We start from the raw sequence: 26,765 nt of genomic DNA, 5'->3' as shown, positions 1-26,765 counted from the left end.
CGTGATGTCCCTCAGCTGCTGCCTGGGGGCACCTGCCTGCGGCAGTCAGCGTGTGAGGCCCAGAGAGGTCCGAGCCGAAAGCAGATGCTGGAGAGGGGCGAGCGTAGGGCTGGTACCTGAAGAAGGCTGTCACCCTTCTGGACGAGGTCACCAGCCAGGGGATTGCAAGGGGACTGCAGGGGAGGAGAGCAAGCCGGGCCCGGGCCACACAGAGCCGCGGGATCCGCGTTTGGTCTGACTCCACTCTGACCTCGCTGGACGCTGCGCTGGTCGGGGACGTAAATCGCATCACCGGGGTGACCAGGCCCCCCCCCGCTGCTGCATCGTAGGCGCCCCTAAATTCTTGGGGCCTGAGTGTCGGAGCGAGGTGGCAGGCGCTTGGGGTGGGGACAGCCGGAGTCCACAGAGGCCGGCTCTGCCCGGCAGAGCGGCCCGGCGAGGGGAGCCCGTGGGCCCGTGCCGCGTCCACACGTTGGCTTCCGCACGGGGACGGTGCAGGAGGGGTGGCGGGCCGGACCCCAGCCTGGGCCCGAGCGGAGGTCAGAGGGACCTGGGGAGGGGTGTCCTCGGGCCCAGGGCCGGTCGCAGGGGGACACGGGTCCGGAGAGGGCGGGAGGCGCTGCTCCCCCAAGCCGCGTCCGAGGCCGGGCCCGCGCAGGAGCCTCCCTCCGTCTGCGGCCCCGGACACGGGTCCCCAGGCGTGGGCCTGCGGCCGGGCTGCCGGGCAGACCCGGACGGCGGGGAGGGGAGGCCGAGGCAGGGCCTTCCCGGCCCACACGTTCTGAGTCCTCCGCCCGTCGCGGCCCAGCATCCTTCCAGGGAAACGGGCATTTCCTGTGGGAGCACTCCGGAGGCCCAGGTGTCAGAAAGAGGCTCTGAGGGCAGCAGGAGCGTCCACAGGCATCCGCTTGCCAGAGTCCCTTTGGCACTTGCTGCCAGGAGGCCCCTCCCCATGTGCCTGAAGTTACGCCATTGGCCCTTCCTTCTTCGGGTTAGATGTCGTCTTCGGCAAATATTTTCTGAATGTCTGCTGTGTACTAGGCGCTGGGAACCCGGGGAAAGTATGTGGACCTGCCCTTGAGGGAGTAATGTGCATGGGGGCCGCGGACAGTAGACGGACAATGAACGATCTTCTGCAGAGAAGGAGGGAATTCTCCCAACACAGTTGGACCTTCACACTTCAGTACGAATGAGCGTCCCCCACGCTTTGCTCGGTAGAGGACCGGACCGGGGTGGCCTCACGCCTCAGGGACTGGGGTGCGGGCGGGGGGTCAGAGCGGCGAGGGTCAGGGCGGTGCCTTCCCCACAGAAGCTTCCCCGGCTCCCAAGTTCCCAGGCTGCATCCCTGGGGCCCCCTGGAGGCCCTCCCTCGGGCCCACCCCCACCGGGCCCGGTCCGGGCTCCTCCTGCCCCCATACCCTCTCCCTGAGGCCTCGCCCTCCCCGCCGTCCTGGAAACGATTTTGTTGTCTGCGGAGATCATGTGTACTGTCTGTGAGTTATAAGTCTCCAGAGCAAGCAGCCTGTTACCTAACCAGGCCTGGCTCATGCCAATGTCTTGAGTAATTATTGGGGGGCGGGGGGCCATCCAGCCCACAGCAGAACCTCTCCGAGGGAGCGCTATTGTTTTCCGTGTCAGCTGCATTTTAAGGCTCCATTTCACGTCAGCTGTGACTTGGAAGGAAAGAGGGCCCGGCCTTCGAGACCGGGGTGGTGGAGGGCGGCTTAACCCTTCGGGCCCCCGGTGCTCCCCAGCTTCCCAGGGCCGCCTGACGGAGAGCAGGCTTGTTGGGGATCAGAACCCGTGGCCAGGCCCGGCGGCTGCCACTTGGCAACGTGGATGGAAACCGCCGTGCGGTTACGCACAGACAGTCACGGAAACTCCGGAGGACGGCCGTGTTGGAGGCTGAGCCAGGCCTGGCCTCTGAGCCCTTCCTGCCTCTGCTCCCACGATCTGCGGCCAGGTGCCCACAGGGTGCAGATGGCGGGGGGGGGGGGGGAGGGGGCGGGGGGCCCGCCCGGCCCGCCACCAGCGGGTCCCCGGGAGACCGGAGAGGGGTGCAGGGCAACCGTATCCACCCCGGGTCCACCGACCCATGAGTCGGGCGCCTCCCGCGTGCCAGGCGCGGTGCCAGGTCCTGGGGGGGGGCTGCACGAAACCGCGTCTCGGGAAGCTCGGTCCAGGGAGAAACGGGCAAGGAGCCCGCAGGCGCCCCGGTAGGCGCAAGGTTGCAGAGCAGCGAGGACCGGGGGAGGAGGAGGGGCGCACAGCGAGTGAGCAGTGGGGTGCTTGTGGCAGACACGAGATGAGGGGCCCGTGAGCCGCACAGGCATCCAGGAGCGAGGCAGGGCTGCCACAGCCGCCCTTGGCCCTGACGGCACCTCGTGGTGCTGACGGCCAGGCTCTGACCCCGGCCCGAGCCCTGGAAGCTTTCTGCGCTTTCTGAGAGCAGAGGCCGGGCTACGTCACTTGCTCAACTGTTCCCTACGTCATTCAGCCAACCTTTACTCAGGGGCCAGGGACATCAGTCCTGAGGTCCTGGGGTGAGAGCCTGGCTCGCTCAGGGGACGGTGGCACGCAGGCCAGTGGGACGGGGGAGGGCGGAGCGCTGGCAGCACGGATCGGGGTCCGGCAGCGCCCCCGTAAGAGTTCGGACTTTGATGGGAAGTCGCAGGATGGTTTCAAGCTGTAAGACTGGAGGGGACCTGCGCTGGCTTACATGCTGCTGAGCTCTGTGCTGAATGGGGCGGGGACACCAGAGGGGACCGACCGGGTTCAGGGCAGGGGACTGGTGGTCCCGGCTGTCGCTAAGACAACAACACCAGTGGTAACCTAATCCAGAGAGCACGCTGCCACCCCCGGGGTCGCACCACAGGAAGCCCCAGGACTCTGCTCTCTGCCTGCTTCCGGGTCCAGAACACACATCTTCCGCCTCATGGCCCCCAGTGGCTGCTCCCACAGTCGCCATCACATCTGCATTCCAGCAGCAGGAAGGAGGGACAAGACCCTGCACAGAGGCCACCTGTATGAGCCTCTCTTACGTCCACTGACCAGAATGTAACATACGCCCCAAGTCGCTACAAGGGCCCCTGAGAAACCAAACCTCTACTCCAGGCGGTCACACAACCCCTTTAATTCCTGGTTCTGTTAGTGAAGAGAGAAAGAGTGAGAAAGTGAGAGAGGGAGAGAGAGAACGGCCGTGGGGACCACTTGACATCTCTGTCCAGGACAAATCCTACATGTGTCTGGAGCCCAGATGGAACTCAGGTGGGAACCGGACGTTGCCGGTGAGGAAGGGGGAGGGGACACGGCAGTGGAGCAGACGGCTGTGTGGCACCGCCACCTCCTAGGATGAAGAGAACAAGGAGGACAGGACGTATCGATTCGAGATGCCCCCGAGACACCAAAGTGGCGAGGCCAGGGCCGGGCCTCCACGGCGTGGTTGGCCCTGAGGAACCGGGAACCACCAGCGTGCGGACGCGGGGAGGCTGGAGACAGGGGCAGGGTGAGGCAGCCACCGGGCGATGGCCAGCAGAGAAAGGGGGCCCCGGGGGCGGGGGGGCTTGGAAGACAGAACCCAGGGGAGTGGGGTCCCGGGAGCTGGAGGGCTTCAGTGGGGGGACCCGCCCTCCCCCAGAGGAAAACTCTGAGAAGTCAGGGCAGAAGACAGGGTGAGTTGGCCACTGGGAGGCCACTGGTAACCAGAGCGGTGGGTGCCAGGGACCACAAGCCAGATGAAGAGGGCTGAGAAGTCACTATACACCCTCTGGTTAAATGCAGCAAATTAACACGTGTGTTTATTTCTACTCCCTCCAAACCCCATTAAAACGACAGTAAAGACATTTAAGTGTTCTAAAATATAAATCAACAGGGCTTAAGTGATCAGAAGGGAAGGAAAGAGAGACAAAAGTGTAGAGATGGGGAGGCAGAAGGACCTCTGGAGACCCGGAGTGTTGGCACTATGCCCTGCAAGACTAAGAGCCACCGAGAGTGGACAGGCTCCCAGCCCAGAACCCCGGGCCGGCTCGCGGTCAGGTGCCCCAGGGAGCCTCCGAACTGCTGGAGGGGACTGAAGACAGAGAGGATGTTTACTGGAGATGGTCCGAGCAGCAGACACTTCCCCGGCCATACATGCTCCCAGCCCGTGAAGCCGGGTACTGCCTGTCCCCCAGTCCAGCCAGAGACAGGAGGCTTAGCCCCTGGAGAAGCTGGCTCTGAGAGGTTCTGAATATGGGGACACCAGGAGCAGCGGGGGTGGAGAGTGAGCCATCGCGATAAAGACAAGCGGGACTCAGTGAACGCTTCTATGCTAAGAAGTAAGACTTCTACTCTTTCCTCCTTAATTCCCCAAGTGTCCTCATCAGGGCCCCAGGTTGTGATTTCATTGACGCCAGCAATAAAGTGGACGTCCTAGGTTTCCAGAGAGAAGACGTGGGTCACATACACAGTGTAGTGAATCATAGTGTCATCAGACTTTTCAACAGCAATGCAGAAAACTAGCACATAATGCAGAAATGCCTTTAAACTTCTGAGGGCAAAAATATTTCCAATCTAGAATTCTACACTCAAAGTCTCGGGTATGAAAGTAGATTAAAGACATTTTCAGACGTGCGCAGTCAAAAGTTTTACCTACCACGTGCCTTTTCTCAGAAAGTCACTTGAGGATATGCTCCAGCAAAATGAAGAGAAAACCAAAAAAGAAAGGCATAGGCTCCAAGAACCAGGAGAATCCAACACCAAAAAATAGATGATGATAGATAGACAGATAGATAGATAGATAGGTAGATAATTAAAGATAGACCAACTGGCTAAGGAAATTCCCAACATGAGAGGGAAAGAAGTTCTAGATATTACAGTTGTTCAGCAGGCCTGGAGAACAACCAGTCTTTCAAGGACTCCAGGAAGAAACTTCCAGGAAAAAAACATTATGAAGCTGATAGATTGCTAGTGTTCTCAACTGAATGAATAGAAGCTTTACAATTCTGGCAGAAAGCTTAAGAATGAATTAGTGACAGATGCATTAAAAATTCAGCAAAACAGGGGCACCTGTGTGGCTCAGTCAGTAGAGCACGCAACTCTTGATCTTGGGGTTGTAGGTCTGAATCCCACGTTGGATGTAGAGATTACTTAAAATCTTTTTTAAAATGTTAAACAAAACATGAAGGCAACTCTTAACCCCAGGCAAAACAAAAAGTCATAATCATAGAAGACCACATGACTCAAGTAAAAACCTCATTTATGTAGGCATATAAAGTTGCGTATTTTTCCATAAAACGCAAACAGTAAATACTTACTTAGCCTGGAATTGCAATATAACTCTATTGAGAGGATAGGGGAGTGGTAGGAGCAGGGGTTGTGAAAATGAAATCGTGATCTCTCGTCTTCCATGTTAGGCAGTCGCTAGATAACATCTAAAACTGCAAAAGCAAGGAATCGTAATATAAGTATTGATTTAGAAATACCAAGGTCAAGTGACGAGACAGCTGAGAAGGCTGAAGGGCTGCGTCTGGGGTCGAATTAGGGATGGGGGATATAGCACCCTCGGGAGATCTTCAAGTGGCCTCGCTTGCTGACGGTGAGAAAACTCCCTAACGGAGGCAGGGAGCGATGGTGCGGGAGACTGGAAGATCTGACGATCTCCTCCTGGGGAGGAGGGGAAGGAGGAGGAAGAGGGCTTGGTCAGCAGAGGGCAGGGGCTCAGAGGGGGAAGGTGAGGGTGTGTTGCCAGGTCTGAGAAGAGCAGGAGAGCAGGTAAGGAGGCAGGCACTTCAAGCTACATGTTCAGACTTGGAGCTGACAGGTCGCTGGACGGGAGCCGGGGGCTGCGGCTCGGTGGGAGGGGACAGCAATGAGAGAGAAGGGCTCACTGGTGGGGACGCCCTCCCCACCTTTAACTCAGGCTGACAGAGGCACGGGGGCTTCTGCTGAGATATGACCCAAGTCATCCTTGGAGACCCAAGGACGGTCTCCGAGGCCCCTGGATCTGGGCACGAATGGGGAACCTGCAGGCTGTGACAGTGGGCCACCCAGGTCCTCCCAGAGGCCTGCAGACCACACCCGGTCTGGCCAGTGTGGGTCCCCCCCACCCAGCCCCGGTGTCCCCAAGAGCTCTTCCTTCCGGCCTCAGGAGCAGGAAGGGCGGGCTGGGAGCCGCAGGCTGGGGCCTGAATTTCTCATCAGCTCCCAGGTCAGCCTAGGCCAGACGGGCCCCCAGCCAGCCCCCCACCTCCCTCCTGGGTGGACGCCTCCCCCACCCTTCCACTCACCTTCCGAGCATTGTGGGCTTTCCTGGGAACCCCCGCCACTCCGCTCCGGCCTCCCGAGGACACCCCGAATCTCTCCCCGCCAGTGCCCCGGCCCTGTGGCCACACACTTCAGGGTCAGAGCCGGGCTTCCTAAGGTCACGGCTTTGGTGTGGGGACTGGGCTGAGGTGGGGACAAGAGCGCAGGGGGACAAAAGTGGCTCTGTCACTTTCACAGGGGCCGTGGGTGGCCCGGCCAGGGGGCCGTGAGGATGCGGAGAAGTCCCTTTCTTTTCCGTTTTGACCCGGCCCCCACGCAGACTCCTCTGCCGAGGGTGGGTGGACGCCCTGGGGTAGCACAGGCCTCCCTTCCCCGCCGCGGGCAGGTGGCATGTGGAGGGCCTGCCACCGGCCCCGGCCCCTCCTCCCTTCCCCAAATGGCGGGCGGCCCGTGGGCTTCCGGAGAAGCCAGCGGATTCGAGGCCCAAAAGTGACGGAACCGGGGCCAGTGCCTTGCAGTGCCCGCCCCGCGTAGGGTGGGACCCCGGAACCCCGGGGAACTTGACTAGGGGAGGCCCCTGTGTCCAGAGACGGTCTCTCTCGGCCTGGGGGGCCCCACCTTCGCCGCAGCCCTCCCGGTGTCCATCCAGGCTGGGGGAGGAGGGGGGAGGCAGAGCCTGAGAGCCAGGCCCCCCACCTGCCCCCGGGCTCCCCTCCCGGGACACCGCCCCAACCAGGAGCCCGGAACTCTGGGGATTTGTGCCCTCTCCCGGCACCTGTGTAAAGACCACCTTGATCCGTGGGTCACCCGTGCCGCAGGATGGGCCCCCGGGCACGGCCACGACATTCTGGGTCTGCCCTGAGCCCCTGCCCTCCCGGCCATGGCACTTTGTCATCCATCAGTGACTGTAAATGACTTGACCACCACCTGCCCCCCGTGACCGGGACGAGACTGCAGGGCAGGGGGCCGAGAGACTGGCCCAGGCCCCGGACGGGCAGACCCACCCCTCCACCGCCTCTCAGAGCGCCCCTCCCACGCGTGGCTAACAGAGGCCACGACAAAAGCCGGGAGAGGTGACCGAAGGCCAGGGCCCGTGCTGGCAGGTGGTGGGGTCGGGCTGTTGACCAGGCGGTCGGCCACACCCAGCCAGCAGAACGGGGGAGCCAGCGAGAACCCCAAGGGCAGGGGCCCCAGGGAGGGACCTCAGGCAACAGTAGGGAAGGTGGGCCAGGGAACGGGGACGGAGGGGAGGGCCGGGAACGTCCGCCTGCCTGGGAAGGAGGGGTGCTGGGAGCAGAGAGGGCGCGGGACCGGCCAATTCTGTCCAGATGGGGCTGGAGCACTCGGGGCCTGGCCTGGAGCCCCGGCAACTTCCTGCCCGCCCACCCTGCTCCCCCACCTCCTCACCCGCTTCCCAGAGAGTCGGTCTCGGTGGGGGGTGGGGGGTGGGGGGAGGGGTTGCAGCAACACCCTGTTTAGCCACGGGGAGCGTGGCCAGGGCCTGGGCACCCGGGCCGGGGCGGTGGGGACAGAGGCTCGGGTCCGCCCCCACACGTGACACCGAGCACCTGCTGTGCCTGGCTGTGGCCAGGTGACAGCACAGGCCTCCCCGGGGCCACACGTCCCCGGGAGGTGGGTCCCGGGGAGGCGCCCAGACCCGGCGAGGTGGGAACCACCCCAAGCTGAGCCGTGAAGGGTGAGGGACTTGGAGGGGGGCAGTGGGCAGAGCGCGGGCAAGGCACAGGGCGGGGTGCCGGGCACAGCACCGAGGTGCCAGGGAGGGGGCGGTTGGGGGGGCGGAGAGGACAGGCGAGCCTGGAGGGCCCCTCGCTGTTCTGATGGCCGGAGGACCAGAAGTTGCTGTGGGAGGCCTCGGAGAACTGTCTGTGCGCTCCCGCCCCAGCCCAAGCCTCCCAGAGGCCCATCGGCCCGTTCTGCCGGGGCTTGGGTTCGTGCTTCGTGGAGGGATCTGCCCCAACACCCAGACAGAGCGAGCATGCTGGGCTTACCTATGAGATACTGAGCTCCCCGTCCCCAGGGCTGTGCAAGAGGCGGACAGTGTCGGGCAGAGGAAGGGCAGGCTGAGGGGGCTTCTGGCTCAGGGCCCTGGGCCTCACGAGCCAGGAGGGAACAGCCTTGGGAGGGCGTTGTCACTTCCACGACGTGGGGAAGGCACACCCCAAGCTCCCAGCAAGGCCTCACGTTCCAGGCAGGACACTGGGCTTGAGCCCACAGGGGAGGAAACCCCTGCGACTTCCCTAGGAAGGCAGGTTCCGGAAGGGGGCTCCGGCCCTGCCGTCGGGCACGTCCCACACCTCCCTCCCCACAGGCTCCTGCAGGTGCCAGGAGAGGGGCTGGATGCCAGATTCCAGGCCCGGCCACCCCGGCCCCCATCTGGGACCCCAGCCCAGAGCCCTCGGGCCCAGCCTGCAACCTGGTTCCAGCCTCAGGGGGCGGCGAATTCAGGGAATCCTGTCCTAGGAGCTTGAGCAGGAAGTGGGGGTGGGGGAGCAGCCGCGGGCTGGGTCCCAGCCCAGGGGCCCGGGGGCCGGGGGGCCGGGGGGCCGGGGGGCCAGGGGCTGCCTGCCCGTCTAGTTCAGCCACAGCTGCAGCCTGCGCCGGGCTGCTGAGTCATGGGGCTGCTGTCTCCGGGCCAGGACCAAGGCGGGAGAGGCAGTGAGACCGGACACCCCGGCACCTCGAGAGCAGGCAGGGCCCCCGGGGACCGCGGGGGGCCGGTCTGTACCTTAGCCCTCCCGCACCCCCGTCCCGGCCGCCACCCCTGAGTCCTGCAGGTGCCGGCTCCCAGCTTTCACCCGCGGCCGGTGTGGCCCTCGGCACAGCTCTGGCGGAAGCTCGTGTGTGTGCACCATGCACGCACCCACGCACACACGCGTGCATGAACACACACGCGGGCCGAGCCCCTCAGCCCCTCTGCTGGTCGCCCTCCCTGGAGCCGACCTGAACAGTCCCGGCCCCTGGTGGCCCCTTCTGCACGAGTCTTCACGAAGCACCTACTATGCGCCCGGCCCTGGCTTAGCAGCTGCGACGAGCCCCGCCCTCAAGGAGCTGACCATCTGCAGTGGACAGAGACACAAAAGGAGACGGGGCGGCAAAACGGTGATAGGGGCCAAGGACAGGGCAGCGGATAGGTCACAGGCCTGCCGGGATGGGGGTGGTACCTGAGAGGGGCACTTATGTAAATGCTTAAAGGACGGCAGAGGCAGCCTGAAGCTCACAGAGCAGAGAGCCTGCCTCACGGGCAGCAGGTGCAAAGGCCCCGTGGCAGGGCTGAGCCTGCACGGAAGGCCCATAAGACAGAGCCGATCAAGCAGGGGCAGCAAGGAAGACGTGCCTGGATTGTGATGGGCATCAGGGCCACGATGGTGACCCTGGCCTTGGCGCTGAGGGCGTGGGGAGCCCTTATATTAAGCCCTTCTCCTGAGGTCTAAGAGTGGCTATGGGGCCGCAGGTGAGAGGCGGCCGTGGCATGCGGTGGGTTGCTGGTGGCTCAGCCCAGGGCAACGGCTATGGCGGGCAGGAAGGAGGCTCAGATTCGAGATGGATTTGCTGGGCCCTGAATATGTCCAGCCTTGACCATGCTGGTGCCTCTGGGGTTGGTTCACATGAGAGATCCGAGAGCAAGGAGCCGGGAGGCCCTGGGATCTCTGACCTGACCCCTTACCTAAGCAGGGATCTCGGACAGGAGCGGCCTGGGAGAGACGTCGGGCCCAGAGAGGACTCACTGAGTCCCAGACGCCTTGACGTCTTGCAGAGGCGGCCCAGCAGGCAGGAGGCCCGTGTGCGGTGCTGGACACAGGTGCTGCCCGGCCTGGGCCCGGAGGACAGGGGACAGCACCTCCCAGGAGAGACCGGGGGTGGGGGGGGGGCTGTGGCCACGGGGCAAAGTCAAGGGAGGGCTTCATTCGTTTGCCGTTCGTGATGGGGAGTCTGCTGGTGGAGGGAGGGGCATGCCGGTGACCTGGGGAGAGGGGAGAGAGCTAAGCTGGCTGGTGTTGTCCGCGGGGCGGCCTCGGACAGCGGCTGGACAGCCCGAGGACAGGCCAGGGCAGAGGACCCCTCTCCCCCGGGTCCTCGAGATGCAGACGGAGAAGGGCACGCAGAGCTCTGGGGGAGGCGGCAGACCGTGGGAGGTGAGTGGGCCAGCAGGGTGCAAGCCGGCAGCGTTCTGGGGGACCCCCGGGCCGGATGCGGGCGGACCGTCCCGGGTCTGCAGCGGCCGGGGAGCAGGGGACACAGCGTGTGGCTTAGCCAAGCGGCCAGGGGGACAGGTGTCGGGCAGAAGCGATCCTTCCTGGTGGCAAGGGGGTGGGGAAGGTGAGAGACGGCCGAAGGACACAAAGTACTCTGTCGGGGGGGCCAGTGGTCTCTGGGGTCGAGGGCATGTCGGAGGCGGGGTCAGAGGAGGCCCACCCCACCTGCGGGGCAGCCCAGTCCCCAGAATAAAGGAGGAAGAAGCCTTTAGCAAGAGGGGAGGGTCGTCCCTCAAGGCTTGACTGTGAGCCCCGGGCCAAGGAGGGGCCAGTGGGAGCAGAAAGGCAGGTGCAGGGGCCACGTGGAAGGGCCACTGCAGAGCACAGCCTTGGCCACGGCCCCCAGAAGGCCACTTCCCGGAGCAGAGCCCCCTCCCCTGAGTCCCTCGGAGCCTGCACAGCTGGGGGATGGAGGCGGGGGGTGGGGGTTGTCCTCTGAGCCCTCGGCCTCCCCGCCACCGGCCACGTGACTCTCCCAGAGCCCCACCAACAGGCTCCCTGCGCGGCCGCCCCCAGGAGCAGGCTCCGTGGACACGTTTCCACAAGACAGCCCCAAGACCTGTGTGGAATAAAAACAAGCGAGTGGAGAGCCGCAGCGTCTCCCATTACCATTTATGCTAAGACCTGCCGCGGAGGGAGTCTGTCCACGTGCGCCCGTCGGTGCCTTCGAGTACAGCCGCAGGGGGAAAAGCCGGGTGACCTGGGAGGGGAGAGGAGCCGGGGTGAGGCGGCCGGTCCAAGGGGACAACTCTCTGAAACGTCTTCGCGTTTGGGGGCAGCACTTAGACCACACGCACCTTGCGAGCGGGCCGGCTGGAAAACGAGACCACAAGAACCCCCAGCCGGGCCGGGCCGAGGACTGGGGAGGGGGCTCGGCCGGCGGGGCCGGGCAGGTGAGGTTGGGTGCACGGGCCCCAGCCTGTGGGCCCAGGCTGAGCGGGGACAGGGAGCGCGGCCTGAGAGAGGGGGGCAGAGAGAACGCTCCGGGCCGTGGGTGTGGCCGGAGCTGGGGGACAGGGAACTGGTCAGAGGCAGCTGTGAGGTGCTGGGAACCTGGGGGACACCCTGGGGCCTTCTCCTTCTTTCATGGGCCTGAGGGACTGTCCAGGGGAGCCAGGCCCTGCCCCCCAGGAGACCCAAGCACATACACGGGGACCTCCATTGTCAGACGGGCCCCTTCAGCTGCCCCACGCAGCTGTCCCCTCCCCGTTGGGCCCAGAGTCAGCCGGCCGGTGAGGGGTCACGGATGGCCTGTCCCTGCTTTCAGGGAGGCAGATGTTGAGGAAGCCAACAATGTCAGCGGTGCCCGGGGCAGAAGAAGGAGAAGGATCCGTGGGCTCTGCGGAGGGGTGGACTATTCCAGGAAGTGGGACTGGCTGGTGCAAAGGTCCTGAGGCAGGGAGGGTTGTGGCACATCCAAGGAAGCGGAAGAAGCCAGCCTGGGGCATGAAGGGGCAGTGACTGAGGTGGGACACAGGGCCCAGACCGCGAGGGGCCCTGTGGCCAAGGCGGGGCCGTGTCTCCATTCCGAGGGCAGTAGGGAGACCTCCAGGGGCTGCGCTTAGGGCCAAGACGGGCTGTGAGGAAGGAGGCGAGGCCTGTTGGCCATGGAGAGCAGCAGGGAGGGTGAGCCGAGCCTGGAGGGGGCACCGCTAGGTGGCCCGGAGGCTGGCGGGCTTAGGGCTCCCGTACGCCAGGCCCCGGCCGAGGGCCCCCCCCCCGGGTGGGGGCGTGGGGGTGGCCAGGCCTGACCAGAAGCAGCCGGTGGCAGAAAGCACACGGCCAGCACAGCCACCGGCAGCCCCTGCCCACCTGCCAGCCGTCGCCGGGCGGGCTATCACCCTCCCGCCGGCCTGGGGTTCGGCCGAGGCACCCCTCCCCCCCGCCCCGCCGCTGGCTCCAGGTACAAAGTGTCCTGCCCGGCGTCCCCCTGGCTTCCTGGACTCTGAGGCTCGTCAGAGGGGCAGCGCAGGGGGGAGGCGGGGGAGAATCAAACGCAGGTGGGGCGTTTGCACCGCCAACATAAACACGGCCTCTCGCTTCCAGCCCCCGTTTCCAGCCTGCCCTACATTCCCGCTTGCCCGGCCCCCAAGCAGGGCGGCTCTGTCGGCCCGGCCCAGGGCTGCCGGACGTGGGCAGGGCGGGCGGCGGCCCCTGCTTGGCCTCCGCTGCCGGGACCCCCCGGAGGCCCCGCTAGGGGCTGGCCGGCCCGGCAGGGAGGCCCGAGCCCCACCCGGGGTCTCCCCCAGCCCACCGCCCAGGCCCCCCTTCCGGGTCCTCCTGACTCTGCCCCGACCCCCCCCGGCGCCGGGAGCCTTCTCCTCCCTGAAGCGTTGCTGTAAGCCGGCCGCGGAGGCCTCAGTGGGGCTTGCTGGGGCCGTGGATGTGTCGTCCCCGACGAAGGCGCGGGGGGAGGGCAGGGGACTGCGTGTCCGGGAGGATGGACTGTGTCGACGAACAGCACAGCGCACACAAACTCTGCAGGGCTTTTCATCCGGGGGGGGGGGGGTGGAGGGGGGACAGGAAGTAAAACCCATGAGAAACAGGCCGGTGGTGTGGGCATGAGCTTTGGAGGAAAGGAAAGGTAGACGGGGGCCGGGGCCTGGGGGGCAGTTCTCTGCATGCAGGACAGAACCCAGGGAGGCTTCGTGGAGGAGATGGCAGAACGGGGACGAGCTGAGGGCACGAGCCACGTGGGGTCCCAGGAGGATGTTCCTCACGGCCAGGAGGGAGGGGGCGGGAGCGGGGCCAGACAGGGGGCTCCGAGGCCGGGGCCGGCAGGGCGGGCGACAGGCTCGGACCACACAGTGGGACAGAGGACAGGCTTCCCCCGGGTGGGAGCAGAAGAACGCATCCCTCGGGCCGCGGGGGCCAAGGGCAGAGCGTGCTGGCCTTGTCCCGGTGAGCTGGTCCCCGCTCCCCTCGAGGCCTCTTCTGCTGGGCCCGGGGACGGAGCTACCGAGGTTCTCCACCTCCAGAAAGAACAGCCCTGCCACGTAGGAATGACCCAGAGCAAAGCGCATTGTTAGGCAGCCATTATTAGGGTCTTCGCGCAGATGACAAGGTAGGTTCGGGCGTAACGAACATCGTGTATAAGAAGGTCCTCGCGCGCAGAGGGGAAAACGAAGGCCACTCAGTAAAGTTCGGTGCGTCGATAGGATCAGCACTGAAACCTTAGTTCAAACTAACTCCCATGCAAATCAAAGGTTTGCGGGTAAAGTACACATCCAAACAAGCGCCAGGAGGAAAGGGCCACCCAAGTGTGCACAGAAATCTGGAAGCCGGAAAGGGGAAGAGGGATAACGCCCACTGCGTGAAAAAGCAAACAGATAAATAAGACTTTTGTACGGCAAGACGAAACATAATATTCACGACTGCCACAAACTGATTCACCACGCAAACGGCACACTAGGGAAAGCCGGTCGGGATGTACGTGTCAAAGGACAGACTTCCTTAATATACAAAGAGCCCTTACAAATCAATGACAATGGAAAGGCCTGAGAGCAGTAGCGGCAGCGCTCCTGGCCCCTGCTCCAGAGACAGAGCAAGCCCTGGGTTTGGGGGACCTCTGTCCCTCCTGCCTGGCACTGGGGCCCCCAGAGAATGTCAGGGGGCCTCGTTCGCTCAGCCAGCAGTATTTGTGAGGCACCGACTTTATCCCACGTGTATCTACCCGGCACCTACTACCTGCCAGGCTCTGGGAGACCCTCTGGGGATACAACAGTGACAGCGTGGTCGAAGGCCCGGCCTCGGGAGCCTTCGGTTGGTGGAAGGGGCCACGAGGAAGTAAACCAACACACTAGGACATTTTGCGGAGGGGAGAGAGGTGTAGACAGAACTATGAGCAGTGAGATCAGGAGGCTCCTGGCTGGAAAGGTCGGGGAAGTCTGCTCTCAACATTGGAGCTGAGGTTATACGACGTGGTGGCAGAGCGAATAGCACGTTCAAAGGCCCTGGGGCAGGACCAACAGGGCGTATGTGCTCAGGGTCTGAGAGAAGAGGATCAGGGAGGACTGGGTGAGGGGCTGCGGAAGATTGAGGACAGGGCTGGGGGCAGGCTGGAGCCCGGGTGCCCTCTGGGACCCTGCTGGGCCGAGACCCCGTGAGACCCGTGTGCCGGCGGAGGCGAGGTCCTGGAGTCCCGGCGGGGAGCACGGAGTGGGGCCTGGAGTTGGGGGTGTCTGTGCAGAGGGACGCCCTAGGGCTGGGTGTGCAGGGTTGCGCCATGATCCTGAGGCCCCCGTCGGCGGACGGCCCGGAGCCCGGCGGTGCTGGGGGTCCCCCCTTCTCCCGCCGCCAGGCAAGCACGTGTCTGTGGGCGGGGAGAAGGACTTTCTCAGAGGCAGGCGACCCGTGCTCCTGCGGCGTGCTCAGCGAGGGCCAGCCAGGCCCAGGCAGGCCTCCGGAAGGGGCCTGGGGAGTGGCCCCGACCAGGCCCTCACCGTCCGGTCACGGTACGCCAAGGACCCGGCCGAGACCCGGCTCAGGCCACCTGCCTCCTCCTTGTGCGCGGCCTCCTCCATCCGCCCTGCAGCGCGAACGGCACAGCAGGCGACGCGAGGGATGGACTGGGACAGGGGCCCTGGTCGGCGGCCTCCAAAACACTCACCTTAGCAAAGTGCCCACCCATCGAGCCCCCCGTGACACCGGTGCTGGGGCCGAGACGCAGTGGCTGCCGTGTCTCCTGCCTCTCTGGGCCGGTGTTCGCCCAAGCAGAAGGCCTGGGAGACGGCGGGAGGACACGACGCGTGTTGGTGGCCACGAGTCCCTGTTGGAAGACACCTGGCACCTCGCAGAGCCCCCCGCCGAGTGGGGCCCCTGCTGCTCACCCCCCTGTGTCGCGCTGTCCCAGCAGCACCGCCAGCTGTGGCCCGGTGCTCACCTCCTTGGCACGTGCAAAGGCCCGGGGGCCTCGAGGTCCCGCTAGACACACTCACACCCTCGGCAGCTCAGGGGACGATTTGGTGGGTGGCGAACTGTGTAAAATCACACCCGAGCGGCCCACGCATCCCCCGACACAGTCTCCCGTGCTCCGTAAAGCCCGGTGTGGGTGTGCGTGCACGCGCGTGTGCACACACACGCACCGACCGGCCTGCGCCGAATCCTGGCTCAGCCTCAGTCCGCACAGCACACGTGCACGCCTGAACACGCGCTCCCAGGAATCACTGGTCACGAGGCAGCGGGACCCTTCGTCGGAGTTCAGCGGGTGCCGGGCCCTGGTTCCGGGGTCCCGAGCGTGAACCCTTTCAATCCCTGCAGCTTCCCGCCGAGGGGGCTTGTGCCATCGCCCGGAGAAGCGGGCTCAGGCAGCGACCCACCCCAGCCCGCCCCGCTGGGACCCGAACCCAGGCGGCCTGTCCGGTGCCCGGCCCTCCCCTTGCACCCGGACCCCGCGCTTATGCGGCACACCTGTATGCACACAGCCACCCCCACCCCCACCCCCGGCCTCCCGCGGCTCCCCTGCACGCCCCCCGGGGCGGCTGGGTGCACGCCCACTGGCCGCAGGGCGGAAAGGCCCAGCCGAGCGGCTGCCCCGGGGACTGGCAGTAAACCCCAGCAGCTAGAAACACGGTCGGTCTTCCTCCAAGAGCGAAAGCACTAAAACAAAGCCATAAACGCAATTACACCGTCTCCTGCCATAAATTAGGACGTTACGAAGCGCTATGATCTATTCGCACTCATACCCAGCTCCGTAAGACGGCCCGGCCCCACGGGCCCTCCCGAAAGGGTGATTTACGGGTGCTGTTGTCAGCGGCTTGCCGTGGGGGAGGGGGCTCCCGAGCCCCGAGGGGTCGGGGGCCCAGCGCCGGCCACATGCGGGCTCGGGGCCGGCCGGGCCGCCCGCCGGGCAGGGACACCTCGCACCTCCCCCCTTCCCCTTGGCCCGAGGGTCCCCGGGGGGCTGGGCCCCGTAGCACCCGCCACGTTGATCCTGCCAGCGTTCACCGGAGCCCCCCAGCGCTGGCGAGGAAGGGCGGGGGTCCCAGGCGCGTGGAGCCTGATTCTAATGAGCGACACAAACCCACACTGGGCGTCTCGGGGGGAAAGAGGTTAGGCGCTGCTCAGGGGGATCGGGAGGGCGGCGAGCTCGGTCGGTGATGTTGGTAAGACCTAACGGTGGGAGTGGCTGGTGCAGACAGCAGGAGCGTCCCCGACGCAGGCCACCATGTTTACGGACCGGCCCAGAGGTCTGGAGTGAACTGAATAAAGAGGGAAGAAGGAGGGGAGGCCAGAAAGCCAAGGGGGACGTGCCGGGGGACCACAGCAGGGACGCGGCTTCTGGGACTGAGGTGGAGCTCGTTGCAGGGGAGAGCCAGCTGACAGGCTACTGCAGCCGTCCCAGCCAGGGAGCACGGCGGCCTAGCCTGGGCCGGGCCGTGGCGGGGGAGGGGGGGGCAGGGCTCTCCCCGGCTCCACCGACAACACGATGCTGAGCCTGATGCCGAGATTTGCAACCTTCTCCTGAGGCGAGGAAACCGCGGAAGGGCCGGGCCGGGCCGGGCCCAGAGAGGTGGAAAGGCCCAGATGGGAGTGCAGGACGCCGTGTGCTCGCAGTGTGCACGTGCCGGTGTGTGTCCCCCGCCCGAGCCTGGCGCGCTCCAGATCCAGAGGGCAGCGGACCACGGCTGTCGCATCAGGGGGCCCTCCTGCTGGCACAGTCAGTGGGGAGAGCTCTGGGCAGGCAGACCCCAACACCTCCGCGTGGACACGGGTGCCCGGCATGTGCGGGAGGGCACAGGGGGCAAAAGCCTAGGTCCCCGTGACCCCCGCTGCCCTCCCTGACCAGGCAGCGGCTTTCTGAGCGAGGGCCAGGGGCCACGCCCACAGGAGCAGGGCACAGGCGTGGCAGTCTACAGGGATAGAGGCCCCGAAAGTCCCGGAGTGGGGACGGGACCACCTGCTCGGTGGCCCCACGGCCCCAGGTGGGGTGTCACCCCCTCGGTCCTTCCCGCGTCCAGCAGGGCCCGTGGTCCCGCTCGGCGTGGCCGGGCTGTGTCATGGGGCGGGCCGGTCGGCATTCACTCCTCAGACCCCGTGTCCCACCCTGTGTTGGGGGCTTCGCATGAGCTCTGTGTGTTTGGAAGGGGTGGCGGGAGACTTTGGGGTGAGACTTTGGGGTGCTGCTGGGGCCCTGGGGCCCTGGACAGGCAAGGCGGGCTTCTGCCCTGAGCTTTCCAGCACAGGGCTCCCTCCTGGCTGGGGGAAGCTACCCCTACCCCGAGTCCCTCCTAGCCCTGCCCCCAGCTGTGGGCCAGCCACACCCCTTCCTCCAGGAAGCCTCCAGGGACTCGAGGTGCACCTGGACCGCAGCCGCTTCGCCGTCTAATGGGCTCGGCAGTGGTGGGGCCGGGAGAACGGGGACCGTGCAGGTGTCTCAGGTCTGCAGCCGGGGGGGGGGGGGGGGGGAGAAGACGGCCGGCGGCAGCCCCAGGGCCCCCACGTTCCTTGGGCCTTCACTCCCGCACCTCCCTGGTATCTGTGACATGGGAGGGGGAGAGCTGGGGGCCTGCAGGACGGACGGAGGGCAGGTGAAAGGTGAGGTTATGCAGGCGGGCTGAGTCCTGGCAGCCATGTCCCCGTGCATGTCCCTGGCGTGTGAGCCAGCGTGGAGCCAGCCGGGGCCCCACACTCCTGCGTGCCTTGAGCCTCGGACCCCCAACTCCCTGCAGCCCACACGGGTCCTGGACAGTCTGCAAACAGGAGGGCCCAAGTGACCTTCGTCCCGGGACCCTACAGACGGCTCTCAGATGTCCCGAGAGCAGGTCCTGCCCCACCTTGAGACCCTGACCGCCCGTGGCCCCAGGGCACCGCGAGCTGCCTCCCAGAGCAGGGGGCTCCCTCCCTCGAGCCCCAGGCCTTGGTGTCCCCCCACCCCCCACCACCCCTTGGCTGTCTCCCACCAGTGCGGCCAGGGCCATCAGCAGATCTGGGGCTGGGATCAAGGCCAGGCAGGTTCTGCAAAAATTTCCCTTGAAAGACTCTTTTTCAAGATTTTCTTTTGAAAACAAATTCATAACCACATCACACAGGAACCCTGTCGCCTCGGGTTTGATCACCAGCCGCCCGGGGCCCTCTCGCTAGCTTTTACTCTAATTGCTTTTTGCTCCTGCGAGGGCCGCGTGCATCGTCTGCCGAGTGGAGACCAGGAACAAGGGCGCTTTTGTCGGCCTTAGTCTTTCAGTCCCTATCAGATTGCAAGGAAGGATGAGGTCCCAGATCCCCAAGACCCATCTGCCCCAGCGGCTCCGGGGCCCGAGCACGGCGGCCTTCCCCTGGGCACCCGCCAGGTGGACGCACCTCTGTGGCCCACGGCAGCTACCCCGGCCCTCTGAGTGCTCATCGCGCCACCTTACACCGGGTAAGCGGGACAAAGTCACCTGTGCCCAAGTGGAGAAGAGAGCGTGCAGGACAAGGCCACCTCAGGGACCGTCTCGCTGGGAAGTGACAGAGTCAGGCCCCAGGCCAGACGGGAGCTACCCGCCCGCCACCCCAGCTCGGGCCCTTCGGAGCCCACCGGCCCGGGCGAGTAGGGCCCCTGCCAAGGGGCTGCTGCATGAGTCCCGGGACCACCCTGATGCCCTGCCCCCAAGCACAAGAGTGTCGGGCTCCATCAGCCTTGAGGGGCAGGGCCTAGGGGCTGGGAAGTACAGGGCAGACTTGGGGTGCTCAGAGCCAGCAGCTGAGCCCAAGGTAGCCCTGGGGGCAGGGAGTGGCACCGAGGCCAGCCACTGAGCTCCAGGAGGGGCACGGCTCCGGGGGAAGGGGCCGGGAGGGCTCTGGAAGGCTTGGCCCCCCCCCCCCACCACCGTTCACCGCACCCCTGCCGGCCCCAGCACGGACCGCAGGACGGTGCCCAGGCGGCCAGCAGAGGCCCGGCCTCCCCCGCCCCTCCCGCATCCCTGCCACACCTCTGTTTCCTCTTTGCCCCAGAACACCCTGTAAAGGCTTCCGTACCCACATGCACACCTGGGGGCTTCGACAGATGTGCACGTGCCGTAGGGTGAAAGCTTATGAAACCACAGATTCTCTTCTGTAATGTACTTGGTGCTTTAATTAATGCCAAACCGATCGATACCCGAGCTGGGGCCAGTGAAGTGCCACTGGGCCACGCCCGGATGTGCCTTGTTCAAAGCCAGTGGTGTGCAGGCCTCGGGGAGCCCAGATGACTTCCCGTGGGCCTCCCAGGGCTCCCACAGGTAGTGGAACTGAGGGGCCCCGGGAGTCTCGGGCCAGGGAGGGAGGTGGCGTTTGGCTGTGACGGCGAGCAAGCCCCCCCCCCCCCGCCGCGTCGCCTCCTGTCTCGGTCACTGTGAGTGTCCACTCAGCCTTCTGAGCTCAGCCCAGACCCCTGCTCTCACCCCTTCCCAGGACCGGCTGCCTCTGCCCTACCCCTCCCTGCCTGACATGCGTGTCTTCCCGGCACAGAAGCCCAGGGGTGGGGGCCGCAGGGGTGAAATGGGAGAGGCGGGGGTCCCGGCCGGTGGCCGTGAGCAAGTCGTCTTCTTGGGGCCTCGGTCAGTGGCCTCCAAATGGCTCTACAGAGAACGAGCGTGTTGGACGGTCATCTGGGGGGTGTTCGGGGGGTGGTTGAGCGGAGCGGCCCCAGGCCCCACCGCAGCTGAGCCAGAGAAGCCCCATTCCCCTTCCCCTTCCCTCCACAGCCGGGGCTCCGGCACCAGATTTATCCGGGAGAAGAGGAGGTCAGGCCCCTGTCCGGGGACCTTACGCAGGTTACGTCTCAGACCCAGCTCCATCTGAGGGAGGCACCGGCCTCAGCCCCACAGAGCTGGGAGACGGGTCACCCGGGTTTTGCCTCTGGGGAAAGGGCAGGGCCCCTCCCACAGCCCTTCTGATGGAGGGGGGCTGCTGCTGGGACGGGGGTTTCTCCTTCTGGCCCCCGTCTTGGCCTACCTGGTACAGGGTCTCAGGTGAAGGGACTCCTTCAGCTCCTCGGGAGGGACCCCGTCTGCATCTTGTTTCGGCCATCGCCTCCCTCCCCTGCCCTCCCCTCCAGCTCCGGGTCTAGGGCGGGCAGGAGGGGGGCGGGCCGCCCCGGGGACCAGCTCCTGGGTCTCCAGCCCTCGGGGGTTTAAGGCCACTTCGCCCCGCAGCCATCTTCCCCGGGGCCGGCCAGCCAGCACCCGGCTCTGCCCGGTCCCGGGGAAGTGGGCCCCGGGCGGCCCAGGACGGAGCCCTCAGGTAGAACTGCGCTCCTCCTCTCCCGTCCCCACCGCTCCCGGTGCTCCCGGTGCTCTCGGTGCTCCCGGTACCCCAGGCAGCGGAAGGAAGGCCTGATTTCTTCTCTGATGGAGCACCGGGAAGGAATCACCCTCAAGGGCACCGTGACCCCAGACCCTGGCCCACACCCGGACCCCACGGGCCCACGGCTCACCGGCTCGGCACGCCTCCTGGCCTACTCCCTGCGGGCAGGACCCAACCCAGGGCCCACCGGGACTCCCTGCGCCGCCCCAGCCTGGCCCCCGACCCTGCACTCCTGGCTGGCTACCCAGCAGCCCCTGCCGGGGAAGCGCTCGCTGGCCCCGGGCCGTGCTGCGCCCGCATTCGCTTCCGGTTTCATGGGGTGGCCCTGTCTTGTCCACCAGGGGCAGCCCCAGTGCCCAGAGCAGAACAGACTACTGAAACAGAGCGTCGGGCCACGTGGCCAGAAAGAGCGCCGGGGACCCTGGCCTGACCCCTGGGGGGGTCGGTGCACACGGGGTCCTGATCTTCTGGCTCAGCGGGAAGACGGTGGTGCCGTCGGTAGGGGGGCAGAGGGGTCAGGCGGAGGGCGGACCCCACCCCGTGACCCTCAAACCCCTCCCAGGGCTCCACTTTCGGGAGAAGGGGCGGGAGGGGCCTCTTGCACAAGTGCAGACACACGCGCGGGGGCGGGGGGGGGGAGGGGGCCCCGGACACACGTGGGCTCGTTCCGCGCGCACACGGGCATGACCGGGGCCGGGCGCATTTGCACGAAGGCACCTCCCGCCCCCGGGCTTCTCGGAGCCCGGGGCCCCGAGGCCACGTGCACACCTGGGCTGCCCCCACCGGCCTCACCTCTGCTCCCGTCTCCACAGGTGGCGCAGCTGGACCAGAGGCTGGTGCTCATCACGGACATGCTTCAGCAGCTGCTGTCCCTGCACCACGGCGGCCCCCCGGGGAGCCGCCCCCCCAGCGGCGGCGGGGCTCAGGTGCAGCCCTGCGGCCCCACCAACCCTGAGCTCTTCCTGCCGGGCAACGCCCTGCCCACCTACGAGCAGCTGACTGTGCCCCGCAGGGGCCCCGAGGAGGGGTCCTGATGGGGGCTCGGGGCCCCAGGCCTTCGAGGGAAGGCCCGGAGGAGCCCCGGGCGGCCGGGCCCACCTCCCACCCAGCAGCGGCCCCCTGGGTCACCGGCCCCTCCCTCGCAGGCCCCAGACCCCCGCCGTGAGCCACGCTGCCCCGAGAGCCTGCTCTTAAAGGGTCCCTGAGGCCGCCTCTCCCCAGCCAGCGGGTACTAGAACTTGGCTGGGTTCGGGGGCCCCTCTCGGCTCTGAGACCATACCGTGGACCCCACATCACTCGTGTGGCAGTTGGGACACAGTGGCAGGGCTCAGGCTGGACACCCGAGGCACTGGGTCCATCCCACGAACGGCCAAGAGACAGCACAGGGAGTGCAGGCCCACCCTGGTAGGCCCTAGGGGGCTTCCTGAGAGGAGACAGAGGGGCAGCCTGGACAGGGTCTGGGGGTACCACACCCTCAGACTCGAACCCAGGACCCCTGGAGAAGGCAGGCAGGGCAGGGCAGGCCCAGCCCATGCCAACTCAAGGACGCCCATGACGGAGGCCCCGGAGCCCCGCTCAGCAGGCCCCAGGCCTGGGCCACGGCTTCCGGCAGGAGGGACCAGCCCACCGCGGTCCCCAGAGTGCTCCCCCGGGGGTGGAATGTCCCCCACTTTGGACTGGCAGCTTCTCCCGCTCACTCCCTGCCCCGCGTGCGGCCCCCGCCTCAGCTCCCCGCCAGGTCCGATCAGCTGGAAAGAGGCACAGAACCGTCGTGTCCCCTGGCCGGCTGCTGGGCGAGGAGTTGCGTGAGGCTGTCACGGTCCGAGCATGGGACAGGGGCTCCTCCCGGGCGTCACGTCTCACAGAAATCAGAATAATTTAAGGTGATTTGGAATCTGTGTTTTAATGAGTTTCACAGTATGATTTTGACTCTTAATTGTGACGCTTTTCCTAATAAACGTGGAGTCACGAAATCTGTCTGGGCCCTGCGCTCGCCTGGATTCCTGAGGGAGCGACCCATCCTTGGAACACACCTGTCCTCCTGGGGAGCACCCTGGGCCCGTCTGCCCTGCCCCAGGGAAGGAGAAGAGGCCCGGAGCCAGCCCGCTGGCAGGAGGGTCCCTCCCAGTGACCCACAGGCACCTTGAGCCCAGGCCATTACTGCCCCGTCCCCATAGCCAGCACCGAGGTCAGCTTTGTCCACACGAGCTGAGCAGAGGGAAGGAAACATGGCCTGCCATCCAGGCCTTGCCCCTTTGCTGTTGGCACCTTTGCTGGAATGTTCTTCCCACCCTCACCTCCTTGTATTGAAATCGCTTCTTCGGTCCGGGGCCCAGCTCACAGCCCCCTCCTGCTCTCTCTGGAAGCCCCTCAAGGGAAGCAGCCCCTCCAGGCCTTGTGACTCCTCCAAGGGACAGGGGTGATGGGTGAGGTCATTGTCCTCAGACACGCACAGGGTTGGAGCTCAGGGACCGTGTCCTCCAGGCCCACGGCCCACACACCAGCTGTCATTTCTTGGGCCACAAGGCTTGGTGTGGACAGGACAGCGCCCAGCCCTCCCCTGTGCGCCTACCTGGGCCACCCCACCTCCCGGTCCAGCTGTCTTTGCCTCCTGCCCGGTGGACAGGATCCCCCCAGTCCCCTTACAGGTAGGTGCCCAGGTGGCTGCTAAATAGGAACTCACGGTCTGTGTCACAGAGGAGGGGGCCAGTGTTGAGAGAGCTCGCAGAGGCTGTGGATCCCGTCAAAGGCTGCAGCCTTGGTTGGCATGGCTCCTGACTGGGGCTGTTGTGGGCGCCTGGCGTGGCCAAGATGTGGTCACAGCCTGTCTCCCAGCAGCCCCTGAGCCCCTGGGGAAGGCAGGCACCTTGGTAGGACCCAACACTCAATCCAGGCCTGGTCGGAGCTGTGGATGCGGGGGTGAGGGGGGCAGAGCCACCCAGGGGAACACTCGTCTGTCCCCCCCCCCCCGCAGGCAGACCGACCCTGGGCCGAGCTGCACCACGGCAGTGGGCACGTCCGGGCCCACCCTCCCTTTAAGGAGGTCAAGGAGCAGAGACTGGATCCCCACGGCAGGGGGCGGGGTGCAGGGCCCCTGCACAGACATGCCTACCCCCCCTCTAGGCCTTGACTTCCCCATCAGTAACAAGGGGCTCCCTCGGGCCTGTCCAGAGTCAAGCAGGCTGGGGGCACGTGCCAGGGGAGCCCCAGCCCGCCCTCACCCCACCCCAGGGGCGCCCACGGCACTCTGCGTGGCCCCCCAAGCAGTCACCCTCGGCCGGGGTGGGGGGTGAGTCCGCTGCACACACCTGTTCGTCCATCGTCTGGGACGCCTGTGCCCTCCTGTTCTCCTTCCAGTGCCCACCCACGTTCCCAGGCCAGCAGGGCTGGGGGCGGCTGAGAGTCGGGTCTCTGGAAGCCGCTGGAGGCCAGCGTCGGGACAGGCGGCCCAGGTTTCCGATGGAGGGGAAGCTCGGGCCCCTGTGGGAAGGGAGGGCCCCGGGTCCCCGCCTTGCTGCGTCCCAATGGGCCGCTGCCCCCTGGGGGGCTCCCACTGTGGGGACTCGGCATCTGGCCTGACCAGCGCGGGCCAGGGCGGGGGAGGACAGGAGGGGCGGCGCAGGGCCCGTGGCCTCCCCCCCCCCCCACCACCCCTGCACCCACCGGGGGAGGGGCGGGAACAACAATTACTGGAAAGGCAAAAGCTGTTGTTTCCTTGTTGGGTAAACATTTGTGGAAACCCCAGGAAGCGGCCGGCTGGAGAGCAGGGCCCTCCGCGGCGCCCCAGGCCCCCCGGCCCCGGCACCCCGGCCCCCCGGCCCCCCGGCCCTCGGTGTGCTGTGGCGGGGCCGCCCATCTGGGCAGGGCACGGCCCCTGCACCCAGCCCGGCTTTGTTTTCCGTATTATCGACTGAACACAAAGTGCCTGAGTGCTTCACTCCTGGACGGGCCATTGCGGCCCTCTCGGGTGTGAAATGCAATTTACCTGAAATAAAGCCCAATTATGGAATTAGCTAATTAAAGCCCGCGGTGGAGGCTGGGCCCGGCCGGCCGGGCGCTCAATGCCCGCCCGGTGCCCGCGGTCTGGGGGAACAGATGGCGCCCCGGCCCGCCGCGCCGGCCGCATTCCTTCACTCTGTCCCCCGATAACTGACTTAGACAGCACACGGCCATCTGGTGTGTGACACATCCTGTGTGCCCCGGACAATGGCCCAGCAGACCTCTCCGGGAGAGGGCCGTCGCCCGGGCAACGGTGGCATGTGCAGCCCAGGCCCACCGGCGGCCCCTCCCCCACCCCTTTGTGGACCTCGAGCACGCGGCTGCCTGGCTCTCGCCGCCGACAATGCCCACGGATATTCGTCCGCAGCCCCCGGCCTTTGTCTCCAAATTGGGCTCCCTTCTCGAGCCCCTCAGCGTCCGATGGGTGCTGGAGCATCTGCTGGGGTGACAGGGTGGGGGCGGCCGCTCCCCGGGGCCCCCCCTCCCCCAGGCTGGGTCCCCCTCCCCCACGGGCGTGCCCTCTGGAGCCGGGCGGGTGGCACCTCGCAGACGCTGGGCTCGGCCCCGGGGGCCGGGCTCCGAGGCCCGTGCGGGCCCCACCCGAGGGTCGCCCAGTCTGGGGGCGGGGGGGGCGGGGGCTGGCCTACCACCGAGTGTCTGTGAAATGGGAACCGTGAAGGTGCCCCTCAAAAGGGTGTGGGGGAGGGAGCAAAGACATGTAGGCACTGGGCCCACATCTGGCACACAGTCGGTGCTTAATAAAGGCACCAGACAGACCGCCCGGGAGGTTCCTGGGTGCTGGGCTCGACCTTCTGGATGCACCCCTCCTGCCAGGCCCGCGTGACCCCTCGGAGCAATGTCTCGGCCCCTCCCGCATCCAGCTTCACCCCCCAGGCCGCGGGCGGAAGCCAGAGAGAGCCGTCCTATGCCCCAGGCCACTCCCGTCCTGCCCAAGCCAGCCCCAGAGGCCCTGTGAGCCACATGGCACGTCCCCCCCCCTCCCCCGCCCTGGAGCCCCCGAGTCTCCGGCCAGGCCGGCCCCCACTTATCCCTGTGCCGGGCCCCGAGCCGCCAGCGAGCACAGCACCCCCGCCGGGCTGGGGTCAGGAGCCGTGCCCACAACGTGCCACTGGAGAAGAGGCTTTCCTGGGACTTTGAGACCACAAGGATGGCCGGGCGCTGGGTACTCAGGAAGTGCCAGTTAAATTAAGGGATACAATGAGGGTTTGGAAAGAGGCTGGTGGCACCAGGGGGCTGCAGACATGCCCGGACGTGGGCACGGCTCCACCGGGCCGTGCCATCTGGGGAGTCCGCCGCCCTGTGCCCTGAAGGAGGGGATCAGGCAGGTGTTTTGACTGACGTGGCCGGACAGCTGGGGCGGGGGATGGGTGGCTAGAGGCAGATGTGGCCGGGGCTCCTGGGACGGGGGTGGCGGGGGAGGGGGGGCCAGAGACAGCGGCCTGAAAAAGGATCTTCTCTAGCACCAGAGCAGGGGCCACTGTCCTGCCCCATCCGAAGGTCCCTGCGGCCAGGGCACCACCCTTCCCTGCCCGTTCCTCAGGTGCCAGCCGTGTGGCAAGGGGGAGGGGTCCACTCTGAACCCAGGATCCTGCTCTCTCAGCGGGTCCTTCCATGACCTCCTGGGCTCGATTCTGTCGTTTGGCCCTCCCGGCAGCACCCCTGTGAGGCACCAGGGGTGCTGTGGGGGTGCTTGAGGTCTCCCCACATCCTTACCCCCTCCAACAGTCCCCAGCACCCCAGGCACCTTAGTGAGGCAGAAGGTGAGAGAGAGGAAACTGCCCCAGTTGGGCCTCCTGGACACCAGAGAATGCTCAGACCCTCCCTTCCTCTCACTCGGAGCCTCTGTCCCCGAGCCCGCCCTGCAGGCACAGCTACACCCACCCCCCCCCTCACCTGTCCCCAGGCCGAGGTTCACACGTGTCTGGGCAGTGGCCCCTCACCCTGAGGAGGGCCCGTCCTGGTGTC

The 26,765-nt window shown here is 66.1% G+C and overlaps 1 protein-coding gene across 1 annotated transcript in view; it reads left to right on the top strand.

The window, feature by feature from the left end:
• KCNQ1 (potassium voltage-gated channel subfamily Q member 1) overlaps window positions 1–22,753 on the top strand; it is a 316,086-nt gene extending 293,333 nt beyond the window's left edge. The window contains exon 16 of the mRNA XM_042958455.1: window positions 21,593–22,753. Coding sequence (XP_042814389.1) covers window positions 21,593–21,814 — 222 coding nt within the window. The 3' untranslated portion in view covers window positions 21,815–22,753. The remainder of the gene's footprint in view (window positions 1–21,592) is intronic.
• Window positions 22,754–26,765: the final 4,012 nt, after the last annotated feature.

Source organism: Panthera tigris, chromosome D1 (genome assembly GCF_018350195.1).
Source record: "Panthera tigris isolate Pti1 chromosome D1, P.tigris_Pti1_mat1.1, whole genome shotgun sequence".
NCBI lineage: Eukaryota > Metazoa > Chordata > Mammalia > Carnivora > Felidae > Panthera > Panthera tigris.
Note: the sequence above shows the minus strand (reverse complement) of the source record. Positions and strands in the feature narration are given on the sequence as shown.